This window comes from Lichenostomus cassidix, chromosome 20, assembly GCF_008360975.1.
Source record: "Lichenostomus cassidix isolate B80296 chromosome 20, HeHo_3.0, whole genome shotgun sequence".
Classification (NCBI taxonomy): domain Eukaryota; kingdom Metazoa; phylum Chordata; class Aves; order Passeriformes; family Meliphagidae; genus Lichenostomus; species Lichenostomus cassidix.
The window spans coordinates 4,122,516-4,143,376 of NC_139500.1; the positions used below are offsets into that span (position 1 = coordinate 4,122,516).

Below are 20,861 nucleotides of genomic sequence, written 5' to 3' on the forward strand. Positions count from 1 at the left end.
GTTATCCTCGCCGAGACCCTTTGAAATGTTTCCTAATGGCAGCATCTCGCCAGCCGCGGTCAGAGTCCAGCAGAGCCGCCGCTTCCTTGCGCTTCCCATGCAGTAGCTGGCATCCTTCTCCCGAGCGTGATTTTGAGCCGAGTGCGTTGGCTTGTGTTCTGCTTACTAAGCTCATCCGAAAGGACCCTTCTCTCCTCTTCCCTTCTGCGTGTCTAACGCAGCGCTGTGTGTGTGCAGGGGTGTTTCGGGGCCCGGGGGAGCCGCGATGCTCCCCGGGGAGGCAGGTGCAGCCCGGAGTTGCACTTTGCAGGGGAAGCGGAGCTCCGCTCCCCCGGCTGCAGCCGGCGCTGCCGGCTCGGGAGGCGTCGGAGGTGCCGCCAGCATCGCTAAGCGATGCTCTGGCTGGCTCTGCCGGCAGCCCGGGCGCGTTAGAAATCCCCTGCCACCAGCACTTGTTAGTGCGTAAATCACCTGGCACTCGCACGGCATAAATCACGGGCTTGTGTGCCGTCAGCGAGTTCCTTGGAGTTGGGGTTTGGGACCTTTTCCTGCCGGGGAATCCCGCGGAGTGTGGGCTGCTGTGACTGGACTGCTCTGTCCCCTGGCAGGGGCTGCATCCTCTGCGAGTCCAAAGTTGCAGCTGAGCGTTTGGTTGGATGCTTCCCTCCGGGCGCTGGCACGTTGTGCACCAGACTGTGCATTATTACATTTTTAATTGGGATCCCCTCCATCCCCTCCCGCTGCCGGGACAAGTGCAGAGAGTCCCAGCGGCAGCAGCAGGCAGAGCCTGGGAGGCTGCTGCAGGGTGAAGGGGAAGGAAGGGTGTCCTTACCTGGTCTCAGGCTCCTGTGCTTCTCCCCCTTCCATCCTGGGGTTTGCCCAGTTCCTCAATAGCAAACCTCAGTGATTTGGATGTTGCAACATCAGGCCTTTGCGTGTCTCCAGTGCGAGCACAGCGCCTTGATGAATTGCTGCTCTTTGTTTCCTCCCCTCTTCTGACAGTGCCCAGTATTCCAGCCTTCCTACAAACAATGCTCTCTTGTAGTCAGGCAACTATTGCTGGCCCATTTTATTTTTTGCAGCTACAGTATGGATCCACTCCAACAGATAGGCACTCTAACACAAGCAACTTCTACTTGCACACTGCTTCACTGTTCAGGTTTGCTCATGCCTAAACACTTCATCATTGGGTGCAAAACGTTTTCCCAAATGACAAAAGTCATGGTGTGCATTTCCCTTGTTTTGTTTTTGCAGGCACACAATGGGGATCTTACAGTTAGACCCACATGCAAGCCTGGCTTCTCAGAACAAGACTACACAGCATTCATCTCCCAGAACATCATGGAAGGGCAGAAGTTACTCAAAGGTAAGTGGAATAAAAAGCTTAATAGCTTCTGCAATGACTGTATTTTCAGGAGGTGAAAGGATGCTTAAAGATGCTGGTTTTGATGGTGAAATTGTCTGCAGAATTATGTTTGTAGGAGGATGAAACACTAAGTGGTTTACCTGAGCACAGTTTTGAATGCAGATGAATCATTGCAAGTCCACGTGCTGTCTGCTTCAGGTGGATGGTTTGTTACACTATGCCAGGTCATCACTTCACTCTCGAGTCTCCCACTCCCACCCTGTCTGAAGGAACTCTGCATTAGATGTTTTAGAAAGTATTTTTATGTATGAAATTCAAAGATCCCTAAATTATCTCTGCTTTGAAATGGATGATAAAGCAGACGTTGTTGTTGGAAATGTGGTAAACAAGCCTACAGACATTCTGTTCACAAATGTGGCATTCATTTTCATTACTGCCCCACTGACAACATGAAAACACAGGCAAAAAGCAACTACCAATTAGCTTTATAGTAATTGCAGGATTATAACCACTTTTGTGATTGTAAACTCTAAGATGTCTTCGTAATCCAAATAACAATAGATTATCCTATGTATTGATCTGTCTCCCTTTTAAGTTAAAAATAATTAAACTTTATATTTGCATGCCACAGAAAAATATGATTTCATTCCAAGAGAATTTTTGAAGATTAAAATCCTACCCCGCAGCTGGGGAGCACATCAGGACTTGGTGCTCCTCTCAAGGGTTTCTAAACCCTTTGCAGTTTTTTTCCTGAGTACATTTTGCTCACATGCATGTCTCTGTGCCAGAAAGCTGGGATTTCTGTCTTCCTCCAGAGCAAACACCTGCTCCGTTACTTTGATTTTTCTCAGAAGAGAGGGAGAGTTGTCAGTGTTCTGTCTGGCTTCAGCAGAATCCAGGACTGGACATTTTTGCTCTGCATGAGCTGGCAATCACTTTCGTTTCTGCGCCCAGTTTCCTGCAACAGTTCTGCTGCTGTTCAGGAATTCTCTTGACTGGCCTGGCATTAATTAGTAGACCTTGGGGAGTTTATTTTTAGTTTGAAGGGTAACCAAAGAGGGAATGGAGATGGACAAGCCCAAGAATATGCAACCCTTAAGAGACCAAATACCAATAGTTTACACACTTTGTAGCAATTTTTCCCAAATGTGAAGGTGGATTTACAGGTCGGTCTGGAAACTGAGGAGATTTCATGCTCTTTTAGCTTTGCAAATTATTTGATAAAAAATGTTCTCTGAGTACTGGAGAAAGCCGTGTCATAAATATATTTGCTCAGAAGAATGTTTTTTGCAGTTTAGTGCTTGATAAATTGTGCTGTGTTTATGGAGGTGGACAACAGGGATGGAGCAGAAGGCTCTGTTTAGATGGCATTAGATGGCTGTGACTTCCAAGACAGGACAGTGGCTGTCATTTCATTCCTGGTTTAACTGATAATTTTTAAATATAAAATTATATTTACACAGGCTGTCAAGTTGATTTGAATGAAACTATATTTCTGTTTGATTTTATCCTTTAGGGACCAGTTGTAGTTTTTTATTAGTCATGGCAAACCTGCCTCTGATTTAGGGCTGAACTCACCCTGGGGACATTATATATCCATGTCCCACTTGTAAGATTCATGCCCTGATAACATTGTCACGAGTTCTGTGATTTATAAGCATTTTCTCAACAAAAGGAGAAAGGAAAAAAGTGCAAGCGCTGTGTTTGCTAATAAGTAAACTATCATCTTTGCACCTTTTAATCTACAGGCAAATACATGCTGTTGTTTATCATAGCAAGCAAATATATCTAATTAATTTATACAATAATGGGTGAGCAAATTCTTCTTCATGCCTGTGTTGTTCTTTATATATACTCTAGCATGTAAAATTGGTAGTTTTCCAGTTTAGGTTTAATTTTGCTTCCTAGCACTTGATGTGTCTGAAGCATAAAATGTTTATCTCTTTCTTCCATCTGGGTGAAGTATTGTACAATAGTTCAGACCAAAAATGGGTTCAGATTGCTTACATTATCATGTTTGATAGATTGACATATGTACTATTTCACACCATCTTACCACGCAAAGCTTTGCTGCCAGCTACCACCATCTTATTCATCAGCATTCAGTAATTCATCCTGCAGGCCAAATGGGACTGTTTGCCTGAATTAAATAAAAAAAGTAGGCAGGAATTCACCTGTCAGTGCTTTCATGGAATTTGGGGGTGGAAAACGTGTTTATGGGGCTTGGATGGCTCTCTGGGGATTTCACTGAGCAAATAGGAGGATTTTATGCATAATGCTCACTTTGTCCTTGGGAAGGAGAGGTGGGCAGTCCTGGGACAGTTTATACCTCAGGGTTTGTTCATCAGAAATCAGGGAGCATGCAGACCTCAGCATGGTGGTGAAATTCCTCCACACGGGGAAGTTTGGATGCTCCAAGCCTGGGGATGAGCTGTGTGATAATAAACCAAACATTTCCCTTTTAAGCTTTGCAATATCCAGCTCTCAAATGTATGCACTGTTATGAATGCATCAAAATGAAAGTGTTTATAGTATTCTAGGTTTGAATCAAGTTAAACAGATAATGACTGCTTATAATTGGTTTATTCCAATGGAAATAGCTTAGCCTTAATTTGACAACAAGAGCTTTTACAGAGTCATTGTTTTATTATAAGTATGCCGTGAGCTATTAGCTACTACTTTGTGGTTCATCTTATTTGCCTGAGTCAGCTCTCTAACATGCTCAAAACATACAGATTCTAGCAGGAGCTATTTGTTACACAGTAATTAACTTGTTTATGATAAATGGATGGGAGAAATGTCACGGCATTTTGTTTTATGTATAAATGAAAAGCATCTGCATTCTAAAAATTTCATGTTAATTAGACTTAAAATAGTTTTCCCCAGTAGTGCCACAAATACCACAGACTGCACATCACTGCCAGCCCTGTGGCCTGATGGTGGGGTGTGAGCTGAGGTGATTTGTGTTGCCAGTGCCTCCCTTAGAAATGCCATCACTTCATCTCCTAATGAAAGTTACTGGGGTGTAATCTGTCATACTTCTTTGTCTTTGTTTTTGTTTGCAGGATAATAAACTTAGTCTTGATCGCTGATGCATGATAATGTTTAAGATAGGTTCGTTAAGTATTTCCTTCTTTAGCCTAGGGGAAGAATCTCCATGTCTGCAGTATGGCAGAGGATGATTGTGGCGCAGGGAACTTCTCCTCTGTGTTAATTATTCATGTTAACTTAACATGGTGAAAACATTGCTCCTGAGGGTGGGGAGCAGGGTGTGTGGGGTGCACTGAAGCAGCTCAGCAGTGTCTCAGGGGATCTGATTCCTGATGTGAACTCAGTGTTTGGGAGTGATGATCTCCAGTGGCCTCTTGGGGAAGGAGCAAAAGAAGGAGTAGGATGCTGAAAGTGGTTTGCAATGTGATACTCTTGATGTTGGCTTTATGCCCTTTTTACATTTTTTGTAGTGTTTTTTAGTGTTATAACTAATAAATATGTTTCTCAAAATTAGAAATCCAGGTTTAATTGGCTGTGAGGCTGTGGACACTGGGAGTGGGTGGAATGACATCAAATGTATTATTTCTGCAGTGTGGTACCACCACAGCTCCAGCATCTCTCAAACGCACCTAAACAAAACAACTCACAGCAGACAACACAGGCAGATGAGAAGCACAGCCACTTTCTTGTTTTTCTGTGCATCTCTTCATCTGCAGTGATTCATGTTTCTGTTGCCCACCCTGAGCAGGGTAACTTCACTTGCCTAGGCAGTTTGGGGAGAATTGCGTGGCAGCACGGTTTGTTTTCATATGGGAAGATGAATAAACTCTGCCAGCATGTTCTGCTCTAAGCAAGTGTATGAAACCAAAGGTAGCCAAGCTCATGTAAATTTATAAAAATGTAATTGCTTCCATACTAGGATTTTTACTAGCATGATTTTTGTTTAAAAACAAGTAAAATACATAAAAGCTTCCTTGAAATACTTTTTTTAATTTAAAATAAGGATTCACTATGGAGACCATCTCTTGGAAGTTTTTTAGTGGTAGGATGTACTTCATGGTCAAAAGCTTTCTGTTGTCCCCACTGAGGTTTCAAAGCCTCCATCCTTTTCAGAACTCACCACATCCAAATTAAAACTTAGGAAGGCCATGAATACTGTTCAGAAAATACGGACTGTATAGATCAAAGAACCTCAGCATCCACAATCTCCATGGGATAGTGCAGATGGTATAGGCTTCCCACTTTTCCTGGGTTTAGAGTCCAGAAAACACCCAGGTACCCATGTGCTGTAAATTTTGGGTTCCCACAGGCAGGTCAAGGTCTGTCTGTGCAGAGTGTGTGGGATCCCTGTGGCTCCATGTGCCCAAAGCTGTACTGGATCTTCCAGAGGCCCTTTGGTGTGTCCTGTGGGTGATTTTGGAAAGGGAAGAGCATGAGGAACGTTGGGATTTGTTCTGGTGTTTGGTGGGGCTGTTGAGCACCTCTTGAGGGTTGTTTGGTGCTTGCAGCAGCTCTGCTGCAGCCTCCTGGAATAGCCAGTGCCTCCTCCAAGCTGCTGTGAGCTGAACAAGCAGAGAGGCTTCTCCATTCGTGTTTTCATTATTTTCTGGTCTGTGATTCTGCATGAAAAGCAGTTACTGAAGTTATTGTACACGTAATTAGCTTCACAGTTCCCTAATAAAATCTGAAAGTAGGAGAACGTCCACAGGGAACCCAGAACTCTTTCCCTAACCTTTCTTCCTTCCTTTCTTGGAGCAAAGAGAGGCAGACAGGCATCAGCTCTGTGTGCTCAGCTTGTCCATGCTCCAGTGAAGCTGCCTCTCAGAAAGCACTTCTCTCATTCCGCAGGACAACTTCTTTCAAAAGCAGCTTCTCATGATGGGCATGTTGCAAATCAAAACCATGATTTCCATCCTGAGTTCCAGGGGAGACCCCAGAAAGAGCTGCTGCAGTTCAGGGAACTGCTGGTGCCTATGTATTTTTAATGTTGTTCTTCAGATCTAACTTCTGACACAAAAATGATGTTTAAGATGACATTTTTATCTAAATAAAATTGCAGTTAATGAGACTGGAGTAGTCAATAACACTCTGTAGAGTTAATCCCCTTACACTGTTTAATAACTGTATATATTGCTTTCTAGTTCAGAGCTTTGAACCAAATTCCTCAAACCCAAGCAAAATTACTTTTTTCTGCATTCTGGGGAGTTAACTGATTTTTATCTGAATAAATCTGCTTCTCCAACAACAGACTTGAAGCTTCTCTCTTTTTTCAGGGATTTGTCTGTTAAAGAATTGTGCTGCTTCAAATGAGGCACTCTAAATAGGTATTAAGGAAGAAAATGCAACAACAATTTCTGTTGAATAATTTATTAATTTCTTTATTTATGCATAGGCATAAATAAAGGAAATACGCTATGTCTGGAACAGTGTCAATTAGTTATTTATTGTGAAATACCTGTTGTTTTGAACTCTAAGCTGATCATATTAAGTCTTTTAAGGTAAGAAAATGTTAATTTTAAAGTCAGTTCTTTGTGCAGGAATTGACTGTCCCTGACAGCTCATGAGCTCTGAACTCACAGAGCAGATGCTGAAAGCATTCTGGAAATTACGGTTTTTGCATGTGGCAATTGAAACTTACTTATTCTAGCAGTGAAATACTTTCTTGCTTAATTTTCATTGACCTAATGCCAGTTCTCATTGCCTAACTTCATTGATATTTATATGCAGGCCTCCTTCTGCCTTAATTTCTACCCTGGAAATGAATCTAGTGGTTGTTTTATTGTACTTTTTTTTTTTTTTTGGAGGGAGCTTATTTCATTGCAAACTCAAGCTGGTGAAGTACTTGGTTCAACAGCAGCACGGGCCATGTGCACAGCTCATAGAATATTTTAGCAATATAGATAATACTTAAAAGTCTTATTTGAAGGGCAAGAAGAGATTAAAACTACAGAGGATAGGATTTCATTGGAAATCTGCTGCTTAATGTTTCTCGTAGAATGAATTTGAGTAACATAGGGAAAGAGGGGAGTTTCTGTTTGATTTGAGGTTACTGCTATATTCAGAATTAGTGCCATCGCTGTATCAAGCAGAATTTTTTATTTTCAGGCAAATGGAAATTGTAAGAACTAAGACCAGAAAGTGGTGCTTGAAAAGCAAAGACCAGTAGTTGCCTCTGGGAGCTCCAGCTTTGAATGGTTTGACAAGGGGCTTGAGGTGGAGCTGTGCCAGTGATTGCAGACAGATTTCTGCAGGATCCTGATGTGGAGCAGTGCAGGAGGAATCTCTGCAGGCTCGATGGAATTGCCCTGTATTCATTCTTTTGCATGTAAACCTTTTGTGCCCTAGCCAAACCGATCTGGCTTCACACTGAATTTTATTTTTGATGCCTTCATGACCCCCAGATTTCTTTTCCAGGTAAAACCCAGAAGTGTCCTTGGCCAGCCCTGCCATGGCAGGTTTTTCTTACTGCTCAGGATGGTGTGGATACATTGGTTTTGATATTTTGGTTTAATATTTATTTATTAGTATTCCTGAAAGGAGAGACTGAGAGCACTGGGATTGTTTAGCCTGGAGAAGTCTCAGGAGGAGACTTTATATTGTGTATAAACTCCTTGTGAAAGTGTGTTGAGGAGCACAGAGGAAGGGCAGAGGAAAATGGGTGCAAACACTGAAATGCAGGGCACTGCACCTAAACATGGGAATAAACTGCCAGTGTGGGGCTTGTCAGACGCTGGAAGAGGTTTCTCAGAGATGCCATGAAGTCTCTGTTCTTGGAGATGCTTAGATACATGCTCCTGGAGCCTGCTCTGGCCAGCCTTGTGCTGAGCAGGGGCTTGGAAAAGCTGCTCTGCAGCCTCCACTGGGCTCTGACCCTGAGCAGCACTTTGCAGGTGAATAGATGAAAAGGCAGAGGGATCAGCTGAGCTTTTCTGCAAATACAAATCAAACAGCTTTAAATGAAAACATTGCAACAGCCTGCAAAACATGATCCTTACTGGGAAATTGTGTTTTTTTAATTTCTTGGAAGCACCACCTCTAAAGAGAGAATAGCTGAAACACCAGGGACCAGCATTCAACTGTTTGCTTCCATTAATGGCCAGAATTAACCTAGGCATAGTTTGTCCCCTGGCATGAGGAAGTGTTACAAATACATTGAAAAAACACTGTTTCCTCTTTTAGTAGTATAAAAGACAACATGTGGAGTTTCTGTTTTCCCAAAATGTTTGTCCTTAGAACCAGCTCCTCCGCTTATTTCTGGAGAATGTTTATTAAGCAAGTTCTCTGCCATGAAGCATACTTGGGTTGAACAAGATTTCTTTTTGCCACAGGGCTGCGATTTTTCTTGTTTATATTCATTATCCCTAATTTATTTATTAATTTTGGCTCGCAGTCGCACAGAGGGAGAGAGAAGTGGCAAATGCTCTGGCATATGGGCTGCACTGTCGCTGGGAACAGCGACTTCCATCCACATTTGCTGCCCCATGCCTCGTGACCCCAGGCTCAGCATCCAGATTCCTGTCTCCTGCTCCCTTCCAATACGAAAGTTTAATTATTTTTTCTCTGTGCCCTCTCTACTTTGCCTCCACTGTTCCTCCACACTTGCCAGCGTTCTGTAATAGAGAGCCAGTGGCAGTAATTCAGCTCTGTGCTGGTTGTGCTGTTTCTCCCAGGGTCACATCAGCCTCAGCCCATTAACATTAGCATGGTAACGGCAGCCACTGTGTGCAACACACAGCAGGCATGTTGGAAGCTCCTCCAAGGACCCTGAAGATATGTATGGGCCACCCATGAAGGAGAAAAAAATAAAATAGATGCCCTTTCTGCTTTGAAATGAGCCAGTCTGTTTCATTGATACCCAGAAGCACTGCAGTCATTAAAGGCTATTACTATGCCTATTATAAATCAGAATTTCCTAGCAGTTCATAGGTTAGTCACAAAAATTACTTTTAGTCTAAAATTTTGTTACACTGAGTTTGTCTCGTAGTAATTCCAATCCTTATTAAATGAAATTGTCTCTGAAATAATTATGAATGTAGCAATTATCCAAAGATATATAGTCGAGACTACAAAAACTGTTCCATACAAAGCTGTGTATCAACTCTCTCTGTCAGTTCATGTCTAGAGAATCATAAAAGGCAGGTCAGTGAAACAAATGTCTGTAACTTCACCATGTAGCAAGAAAAGCATATTGGAATTATTGGCATATGAATGAAAAACATACAAGCTTGGGAAGATGGTGGAAAATAAAGACATTGATACAGGTGATTGCAAGTCAGGACTAGTTTAAAGTATAAAATGTAATAACCTGTTTGTTCCTGATGTAGTCAGTAGGGATGAACAGATAACTCAGTAGGAATGCTGCAGTTCCCATCAGTGAGGCTCACTGATTTCACCCAGAGCTGTTTGTTCAGCTGTTTCACCTGAACCTGCCTGGGGGTGTTTCATGGGCTCTGAACCAGGGCTGGGGGAGTTCAGGGGGATTTCCAGTGCACACTTCTTCCCCAGGGCATGAGCAGCTCCTCTGTAACAGGTCTGTCCCTGATGGGGGCTTGAAGATCCACTGGTGTTGACCAAAGCCAATACATTACATTGCTTCCCTTTCCTTCCTCTGTGTTTAAGCTGGAGCTCTCTTGATGCAATTTAAACCTGTTTGTATTTGTTATGGACCCAGAGAGCAGTTGCTGATTTTTTTTCTTCTCTCCCCAACACTCCTGAAAATATTTTTTCAGCTTCTGTAGGCTGAACTTTTCCTTTGTTCCCTTGTGTCGTGCTTGGCTCCCTCCTCTGAGCCTTTATCTTTGTCACTAACTCGATGCTCCACGTTGATGTGGCACTGCCAGCCAAGTCTCACAGTGCTGAACAGACAGGGAATATTACTTTGCCTGTTTTGCAGGCAATACTCCAGTTGATTTATCTAATGTGATGATTGCTTTTTTTCTTAACAGTATGATACTGTTGACTCATGTTCAGCTTGTGATCCAGTATAACCTCCCACATCCTTTTTTGATGAACTGCTACCTACCCAGTCATTTTCTATTTGTGTAGTTGATTAATCCCGCTGAATTGTGTTACCTTGCTCCTCTTCTGTTGAATTACATACTATTTTTTTCTTAATCATCAGCCTTATCTAACTGGTTTGGATTGTTTTGAATCCTAATCTCGACGTCCAGCAGCATTGCAGTTGCATCCTGCTTGTGTATGGTTTGCAGATGTAACAAGCATATGCTGCATTGCTCTGTCTGTTCTGTTAATAATGGATTGAACAAACCCAGTTCAGAACAGGCTGTGGCAGAGCCCATGTGATAGAGCCTTCTGCTCTGACCATGAACCATCCAAACACGCTCTGGGGAAAGTTATTTCAAGAGCTAAAACTGAAATGGTGGCTTGGTGAACTCAGCCTTAGATGTCTTGGTGTTGTTTGTCCAGCATCTGTAGGAACACAATTCCAAATGTCTTCAGATGTCAGTAATTTTCCTGACTTTTATGAGAATTGAAAACACTTGGATCTTTGAATTTTCACCATGTAGAGACATTAGGGGTTAAAAGGCTAGGCTGGGTTCATGGAATTTAAATAAAATGCTGTTACCATTGAAGGGGAAGGGCTGCTGGAATTCTCTGCCCCATTGGGTTGTTCAAATGCCCCAACTCAGCTGCTGGACCAGAGGTACATCCAGGCTACAGGACAAAATTCTCAGGTTTTCTTCCCTCAGAATGCTGGAGGTCTGCTCAGTAACAGACATTTTTATTGACAGAGCTGTTACCAATGCCAACATGAGCTGAAAGAACAGGATTAAATTAAAGCTAAAGCAGTAAATGGGAGTGTTGTACCTGTATGTGGAGCATGGACTCTCTGGTAAAATCTATTTCAATTTTTACTGAGGGCTGGGGATTTCTGCCTTTGCTGTGTTCCCATTTCCCAGCTCATCTTGGAAGGTGTGAAAAGCAAGGTGCTCACCCTACACAGACCAGTTGGGTGCTGCACTGCCTGTTTTTATAGAGCTGGATTATTCACAGTGCTTTTTAGGAGGCCTAGCCCACACTTAAATATTTTACTGTTTAGTATCTCTGTTTAATTTTGCCCATCACGCCTGTGTGTTTTGGTAACTGAGGAGAGGCAGATGCCTGCTGCTCCCTGTGCTGGGAGAAGAGACTCTCTCTGCTAAAATCTCCTTCTGGAGCATCTCAATTTAAAGGGGAAAAAGAGCTGGGCTAGAAAATTTCCAGTATTTTGCTCCCAGTGAAAGTCCTTCCCTGGGGAGTCAGAAAAAGTCATTGTTTCAGCCCCTGTGTGCCCTGCTGCTTGTCTTTCAGGAGCCTGATGTTGCTGGCTGGTTGCTTTGCTCCCTTCCAAACAGGTTTACACAATTACACATGAAATGCAACAGTTTTGCTCATCTCCATAAGCCTTAAATATTTTTATTTTGTGCCTGAATTATTGTGGGAATTAAGCTTTCACCTATTTACCTTTTTATGGGCTTCTGAACATTTTTCAGTTGATTCAATGCTTTTGGACTTCTGTAGAGGATAAAGAAATGTGGGTAAATGGCATTATAAAAAAAAAAGGATTTTTCATGTTTGTGTTTTTCCTTTGTCTGTGGAGAGAAGTGACAGGTTAAGGATGAAGAAAAATGTGTGTACAGTTGATAGGAACAGGGAGAAACTATGGGTCAAGGCAAGATTTGGAGTGATGAAATATTCAAGGATTGCAACTATCAAAAATGTTTGGATTGCACCCAGAGATTTCCACATCCTCTTTTCAAACTACAAGAAGAGACCCTCATCAGGAGAAGTTCAGTGATCTCTGGAACGCTAAACTCTACATGCCTGTTCAAATACCTGAATAGCAGATTGATTATCTCTGTGCAAAGTTTACTGAAAGATTTTTCTTCTTTTTTTTTTTTTTTGTTTGCCTGGAGTCTCAGATATAAGAGAAATTCAAAGTTAAAAAGCTGGTTGCTGTATCTGCTGACAAGAAAGCTACTCCAGTTGCACTGGGTGGTTTTGAGACCTCCTGACGAGAGCAAATGAGGAGGTTTGGGTTGGAAAGTAGAAAAATTTCTTCACCAAAGAGGTTGTTAAACATTGGCTCAGCAGCCCAGGGCAGTGGTGGAGTGACCATTCCTGGGGGGTTTAATAGATGTGTGGATGTGGCATTTGGTGATTTAACAGATGTGAGGATGTGGCACTTGGGGACAGGGGTTGGTGGTGGCCTTGGCAGTGATGGGGAAATGGTTGATTGTCACTGTTGAGCCGCTAGCAGAGAAAGAAGACCTAGTTCTCAGTATGTCATAAAAGAGAGTATTTTATTATTTAATTCCAATATATGTAGACTTTTCAAAGGTCACCCAGATTGATCAGTTCGAAGCCTCCCCCTAGGCAGATTGGCCATGCCTGAACTGTCCACATCCGAGACACTGTTTTTAATAACATCCAAACTTTATCTTTGTTTATAAAACACAGGAAGAAGAGAGAAAAGAATTCTCACGGGAAAGGTCTGTGCTAGCCACAGTTGATGATCTCAGAGGGTTTTTCCCACCTGAACAATTCCGTCAGGCTCCCACAGAGGGGCTGTGTGGGCAGTTGGACATGTCTGGGATGTTGGTGTTGGCAGAGGTTTCATCTCCCCCTGCTCACTGAGCAGCCAGGCCATGGCACTGTGGGAATTCCTGGGAGTGCTGAGTTATCTGTGGTGTTTTGGCAGAGATCAGCGCAGATGAGGCGTTTTACTGGAATGCATTTTCCTAGCATTCTCAATAAAACAAAGTTTTACTTTCCCTTTCTGCTGTGAGTTGAGCCATAATGTTGGCTGTATGCTGTTCAAGAGCAGCACAACTGAGCAGCAGTGGCACAGCCAATTTCACCTGGGCAATAATCGAGCAAGTTTCATTGCCTGGAAGACGTGATGATGGAGCAAAGTTGTGTTAATGCAGTGGTTGTGTCCTTTGGCAATGCACCTGTAAGAGGGAGAGTTTAACATCTGTGGAGAGGGGCTGTTCTGGGAAAAAAAATTAGAAAATTAAATAAGGGTGGGTGGGAAGAAGAGATGTGGGTGCCTGGAGCTCTGGATACCCCAAAAAACCACAGGGCTATGTTGGGTCTGGACAACACCAGAACTGGTGCAAATTCTGGAGACTTAAAGACAATATTTCTGCAACAGTTTATGAACAGTCTGAGTGGTTTTTTGACCTTTCATCTGCATCAGGGTCCCTTGTGAGCGGTCTTTTATTGCAGTATATCTGTCTGCACTTCCAGGAGACATTTGTAGGGAATCCACACACAGAAATCTGCAGTTCTTAGGAGACCTGTCCTGAAAATGGTAAAACAAAAAAACCAAACAAATCAACAAATCTGAAAAAGAGTAAAGAAAAATCTTCAAGGTTATATAGCAAAATCTGTAATACATGCTCAAAAAAAGTTAATATCTGGTGAATGTCAATTAAGTACTTCCTGGGCTAATAAATAGCTCAGGAGGTATAAAATTTAATACTCCTAAAATTGCAGAAGCCTTTGAAGAACACATTTAAATTGGATTCATTGGAAGAAGGAGATTTAAAACTGACCTGTTCAGAGGTGAGCAGGGAAAAAGATACGATGGAATGAGGCTGCATTTCTTCAATTTCTTCTTTCTTTTGAAACAGTTTATTTTTAAGTTCTTGTGCAACACATCAGCTGGACTGCACTAGGAACAGTGGCCTGTTTATTTCTGAGCCTATTTCTGAGTGTTTCTGAAGGCTCAGCCTACCCAGGACTGGGTCACTGTGCCACAGAAATAGCTTGAAGAGCAACAGTGTGTAGCTCTCCCCATGGCCATACCTACAGGTCCTGCTTGCTTTCAGTCTTAAAGCATCAATCTGTCCTCATTTAAGGCTCTCAGGCACCAAATCCTTACTTTCCTTCTGTTCTCTCCCCATCATGGTCATCTAGAGGAAGCAAGTGAGATGTGTGCATGTTTCTGAGGGTGGTGGGTTTAGGCAGATTTTTGGAATTTTAGGATGGATCTTTCTTTGAGAGGTGAGCAGATGAGCCACAGGAACTGCTCTGAGGTCACAAGGCGTGTTGTACTCGTTCTGAGTTTATTTGGAAATCAGAGCAAACCAAACTTTGCCTAGTTGGCTTGCTTCCTCAAGAGCAATACCCCCTGGTTTTTTCCACTTGTGTGTTTTTTCCTAATCTCAGTGGCAGTCATTTTTTTGGCACTTGCAGTTAGGAGAAAAAATTAAGTAATACATGGCATTTGTTTTGGCACTGGTTGTGACTCATAAATAGGAATAACATCTGTGCTGATGGTTTTTCGTGATATATAACCAGATTGATTGAGCAAAGTTTTCATTTATTGCTGTTCTTTTGCCATTGTTATATTTAGGGAGCTCCAGTGTAAAGACTGAAAATATATGCTTATGTGTATTGCTCATATATAGATCAGAATTTATATACATCCTGTGAATTTCAATTTGGCCACTGTATCTTTTTAAACTAAAAATGGCTTATTGCCATTCCCTGAGCCTAAAACTTTTTCAGGATCCTTCCCAAATCTTGGTCTCTTGAAGGCTCGTACTGCTGCCAAGTCTACACCATTCTTTTAATTAAAAGACAAAAAAAGAGAAGTGAAACTTCCAGTGGATGTAAATCCTTATAATCCTGAAATGATGTAAATCGGTGCAGCTCCTTAAGCCATTGGAAGTATTCTGACTTACATCTACCGAAAATCTGGCACATAATATTCCTGCTGGTCCTTTCTTCTGCCCAACAGTTGCTCTACACAGAGTTGGCACGGTGGACAAAGCACTCTCTTACGAGCTGATAGAGGGTGGCACGGCTTCCAGCACTGCTGATTCAGCACAGCAGAGGCCATTTTCCTCATTTCTTTGTGAGTTAGATTAAATTACTCTGCAGGCTGGACTGGAGCCACAGGCCATAGTTTTACAGCCTTATAACATGGTATCCTAGCCCATGGCATCTGAGAGGTCTGGCTGTGTGTGAAGCTCTTCTGCTTTGCTGCAAAGGGTTTTTGGGTTTGGCGATCGGCCCTTTGTGAGGCTCACGGCAGCAGGACTGAAAATATTTTGATTGTCTGCTTGAGATGCACTAAAGTGGGGCTCTGTTAATGGAAGGAAGGGACATCATGGGGATCAGGTTAGTGTGGAAACTCCGCTGTGTGTGTTTGTCATGGCAACGTTTCTTTAGATTTGCCTTACAGAAATGCAGGATAATAAATAACGAATGAGGCATTTAATGAATATAACACAACAGGAGCACCCGTGAGGCTGGGGGCTTGTGCCATCAGGGCTGCTCCAGCTTACCAAAATTTAGGGAAATCCACTTCCCTTTGCGTCTCAATACAGGGACATTTCTCATCTAATCTGAGCAGGTTTGGAGCTGAACCAGGGGGGAGATGCCCTCTGTGGTGAGCTGTGCTCTGTTCACATCCTGCAGAGCTGGGATGCTGTGACTGCTCTAACAGCCACATGGGCAGAGGCAAAAGCATGTTTTCTGTTCTCTGGCAACTACTGGCTTTGTGTATTTCCAGAGCAGAGCCAGCTCTGCTGTGCTCTGCAGTTGGGCTTCACAACTGCAGCTCGCAGTGAAATTGCTCTGACTGCCTTTGGCCAAGGAGTGCTGCTGCTCTGATTTACCCTTTCCCCTCCAGTCCTCGTGATTGCAAAAGGGACTCTGGCAAATGGAGAAGGCAGCTGTTAATGAGGAGAGAAAAGGTCAAGCAGATCAAGTAAAAGCCATCCTGCTTTCAGCATAGAGAACAATCTAAGCTGATCCTGTCCAAGCCAGGTGTCGGAGTGAAGTTGAGATCAGGCTTAGAGAATTTTCACAGTAAGTTTAGAAGCTTCACTCTATCCCTTCTCCCTCACCTGACTCCTAATCACACTGTTTTATGGCTTTAGGGGCTTGCTTTATATCAGGATGGGAACCCCACGCATGTGGTTATCTTGGACTTGCATCATTGCCTTCCAGCTTTATCTCTGTAGTTTAAAAATAAAGAAAGCACCACCAAACAAAACCGTCTGGTTTTAATACAAAGATGAATATATTTTTGCAAATAAAAGGTATTCTTGATTCAGAACATCAGGCAGTAATTCTCTGGGTGTGATACAGAGGTGAAGTTCATGTTGCTGGTTTCAGTGGAAAAACAAAAATGGGCAGATTAGGAAATTTGTTTCTGAGTGGTTTGTTTTATTTTCTGAGCCCTAGTTCAGTCTCATGGACTTGGGTAGTGCTGCTGCACAGAGGGTTTATCTATTGATTTCTGAATGTATTGTGCTGTTAATCTAAAACCTCTTTCCCCAGTGGAATTTCTATTCAGAAGGCTCTAGCCAAGCTCAAGAAACTTATTTGATTTGGGAAGTTTGAAAGAATAATAAAAGAAGGATTGATGCAGCTGGATTTTCATGAGCTCAGTCTTCTAGTAAAATAGACAGGCTTCTTCCTCCTGTGTGTGTCTGTGGTGGTTGGCTCATTATTTAGGAGGAAAACAGAGTATGGAGATCACTTAAGTTTTACTGTCTGAGAATTTGCAATTATGAAACTTGTTCAGAGGAAAGTAATGAGAACAGTTTTGGTGATATAACAAAGTATAAAAATTAATGGGTTAGTGCAGCTTTGCCTTTCCATAAATCTGTGTGCTTTATTTCTTAACAATTGGCCCTTTTCTGCTAATTTTTAAACTAGTAAAAAATTTAGTGCCAGTATTTGGGAAATTCATGTAATTTCCCAATAAGACATATGTAGCAAGGGAATTGCACCATATAAACCAGAGGACTTTGTCCCTCAGATATTTCCACCACCCTTTAAGTATTCAGGATTAACTAAGCCTTTTAAAAGAGCTGTGACAGGAGAGGAGATGGTGCTTTATGGATTTGCTTGATATTAAAATGTTCATTACTTTTGCTGAGAACTGAATATGAGAATAAACAGCCTTGTATTACAATAAAAAACCCAAAAAAGTACTTCTTGCCTTTGAGTGCCCTGGTGTTGCCTATAGTGCAGGATTTAATGAAGCAAACAAATGAGATGCAATTGGTGGTGAAATGAAATAAAATTGAGGGGTTTTTTTGGCTTTTTGGGACCAAGTCCAGCTGAAATCAGTTGCCTTTGACTTCACAGTGCCCACGGCTGGTCCAATAATAGGTTTATACTCTTTTATTAGGATGTTGTCAAGTTCAGCCAAGGAAGGTGGACTTGTATCTAAAATGAGATTCCTTGTGGGTTTTCCCTGTCTCTGGAGCACTGTGGTTTATTAGACATAAGATTATTTCTTCCTTGGGTTTGGGAGAGCACTTGTTGCTCTTATTTATGCAAAAAATGCAGCTCTCTGGAGGTATGTGATTAACCTGAGGCATTATTTTATTGCAGACCCAGGTGGGAAGCTGGAAGTTCAGAGTGTGCATGAAGAATTATCTGGCTATGAGGCAAAATGTTGTGTTAACTGTGCAGTTAGTCTTTGTCAGCAGCATTTAGAGTTTCTTCAGCCCTTGTGGTGACTAACCTAGCAGAATTTATTGGTGAATAGCTCAATTTGCCTAAATGGGCTGATTTTCTTGAGTAGGCAGAAATTACATCTTATTTCGTGTTTCAGATATAGTTCAAATGAAAGGCCAAACCCAGATTTGTCTTGTTTTTCTTCCCAAATGCCCATTTAGGACTGGGTGAATAGGACACCCAAGATTTGGCTGAGGGAACTGTTGAGAATGACTTCATTTGAGGTAAAGAGTTGCATTTAAGCCTGGTCTAAAAATGCAACTTTGAACCAGATAGGAAACAAGAGATTCTTTTTTTCCCCTTTTTTTCTCAAGCCCCCATGTAGAAATAAGTGCTTGAGAATATCTGAAACATCTACCAGTATCATTTCACTGCTGAGAATTGGGTAACTGTGTAAAATTATATTGACCTGAGGGGATTGAAATATAGAAGTGGCCGTGCGCTTAACTGTGCAAGAATCAAACTGTTTTACTGATAACATTTTATTGATTCATCTTCTCTCGGTGTTACAAGTAGCCTGAAGCCTGGCAAAATGAGCTGGCAGTGTTTCTGTGTTGTGGACGTTGCAGTATTGCAGCTCTTCATAGGTATTGAAATTTTATCCATGGGCTGAGAGCTCACGTAATTATTGTGATTTGTAATGACTGAGACTGCAGATGGGGCTTCCCAGAGGCTTCATTTCGAGCTAGATATCTGGTAATTTCTCTTTTCTGTTTAAGAATCTGTTGTCCCTCCTTTTCTGTGCAGCTGCTGAGGTTTTTCTCTGTGAAAAGCTGAACCGTATCTCTGACTTAATGAAGATGCGTAAAATGATTGAAATTGCCTTAACAAGGCAGTGCTCTATACAGAGCAGCAATGAAAATGTGTCTTGCTGTTTGCAAGGGATACTTTGTCCTTTTCACAAAGGAACTGTGGTTTCCCACCATATTATAAAAATAATAACAATAAAAAAATATCCTTCTTATGACAAAGCTTTAGGAAAATGAATAGCTTAAATGGCAGACTGTGAGTTTAACCTGCATGTGTTGACTAATTAAATTCTTTTGAAGGAGCTAATTTCATGTATTTTATTAAATGAAAGCTTATTTAAGATTTTAATGATGTGGGTCTTTTCTCTTCAGTAGAATGCCATATTGACTCATGACATATTTTTACACAGGCTTCATTCTGCCGTGAACAACAGTGGTTGGAAGTGTGAGCGCTTGATAAAGTATCATTAAATTAGCTTATTGTAGTTGCAGATTTTTATTACGCTACTCCACCGAGATATGAATTGATCGCGTTGTACTTGCTGGTTTTAAAGGTGCAGCATTGTTATTGATTATGCTACTTTATCTCAAGTGTTTCATCAGCCTGCTGGCAGGCTGGTTCCCTCTACAATTTTAGAAACGACTAGCTTTGTGCATTTTTTAATTTTTTTTTTTTTTTTAAATTCTGGGCCTTTTGTCTGTGCTCAAGTCTTTTTCATTGTAAATAACTGAAAGAGAACCTGTTTTGGGGTTGTACCGAGCCCTTGTGCTCAGCAGCTCTGCTCTATCCTGGGGCTTTGGGTGCTGCTGTAGGAAGGAGAAGCAGTGGGTGTCCTGCTTGGAGGCACTGCTGAATGGATTGTTGTCCTCACCTGATTTCCAGGGAATTAGTGAGATTTACCAGTGCAGAGGGAAAAATCAATTCTGCTCAAATATCCATTTGGAACAGGGGTTTCACCTGTTGGTGTAATTGTTGGTAATGCGATGTGTGTCACAAATGAAGGCAGAAAAACAAGAGCCTGCATCTTGGTTAGTCAAAACTTTCAGATATTTTTCCACGTTAACCCAAGTAGTGGATTTCTTCTACAAATGTTGGAACTCCCAGACCTATCTCAATACTAAGTGTATTGGAAACGGATTGCTGTCATGGCTTGTCCATCTAATTAAATTCCCTTATTAGCACCAGAGCTGCAGTCTTCCAGGGAAGACATTAGTTGAATAATCTTTCCAACTTATCTAGGCTAAAACTAGATGGCCTTTCATAAAATGCTGAGCCGAAAGTTCAACAACAAAATACCTAAGTTTTAGTCCCCCTTTCTGTGTGATCTGTGGTAATTCAATATATTCTTTAAATATAAATCAGTATTTCAGCAGTCTGTGAAATATTTTCAGACTTCAATTACCGCAAGCGCTCGATGCCACGAGGACTCTGTCACCTCATGCTTCAGGCTGAGGGCAATCCAGCAGTGATGGCTTTTATGCATTAATAAAGTTTGTCATGATTCATTTTAGCGTTTGCTTAGCCAAATACAAGAATTTTCTTGTCATAAAGTCGTGCTGACCCACAGAGGTTGGTTGGGGTCTGTATTGGTGATGATTGTATCCTTACAGGAGAAGGGAATATCAAGATTTTGACAGAGAACCAAAACCCTCGAGGTTTAGTAAGAGCCTTGATGGATTTTCCAACAGGTGGGGAAGTTGCCCTTGGAGGGAGCTACTGAGTGAAATGAAATATGCTTTGACCCTTGAGCTTTGCAAATGGGCATTGAGTGACTCCCAGCAGATGTTTGGCTTTAGCCAAATAGAATCCACTGACCCTCTGGAATGTGTGAGCATCCAGGGGTCCCACTGCCCCTCCTCTTCCATGTGAGAGGGCAGGGATGGTTCAGATGGGAATGCTTTGTTTCCTTCCAAAAATAGAAAAGTGTCTTTGTGTCACACTACAGACGCACACTAGCTCAGGGTTGGGAATGGAGAGCTTCATTAAAACACTGAGCAAGAGATGTTTAAAATTTGCCAGAAGTTTCAGGAAACAAGATATTTGTGCTAATTAGAGTATTTGCCTGTCATCTTTATTCACTATTTAAATAACAAAAAGCCCTCAAGTGAAATCAAAGCGTGGTAGAACATATTTCTTGAGTCTCCTTGATCAAAGCTTATAGAAGGAGGGGAATGCTGCTTGGAACTATTTCCTAAAATTCAAATGTGAGATATATTGTAGTTCTCTCTATTGAGAACTTCTATAACCTGTGGCAAACTGATGA

General features: G+C 42.0%; 1 protein-coding gene and 1 long non-coding RNA gene across 2 annotated transcripts in view; both read left to right on the forward strand.

The window, feature by feature from the left end:
• The window catches only part of CDH4 (cadherin 4), a 406,749-nt gene that overhangs the window by 931 nt on the left and 384,957 nt on the right, over window positions 1-20,861 (forward strand). The window contains exon 2 of the mRNA XM_085079451.1: window positions 1,255-1,366. Coding sequence (XP_084935577.1) covers window positions 1,255-1,366 — 112 coding nt within the window. The remainder of the gene's footprint in view (window positions 1-1,254; window positions 1,367-20,861) is intronic.
• The window catches only part of LOC146428581 (uncharacterized), a 6,826-nt gene continuing 1,844 nt past the window's right edge, over window positions 15,880-20,861 (forward strand). The window contains exon 1 of the long non-coding RNA XR_014856041.1: window positions 15,880-16,183. This is a non-coding gene — a long non-coding RNA (uncharacterized LOC146428581). The remainder of the gene's footprint in view (window positions 16,184-20,861) is intronic.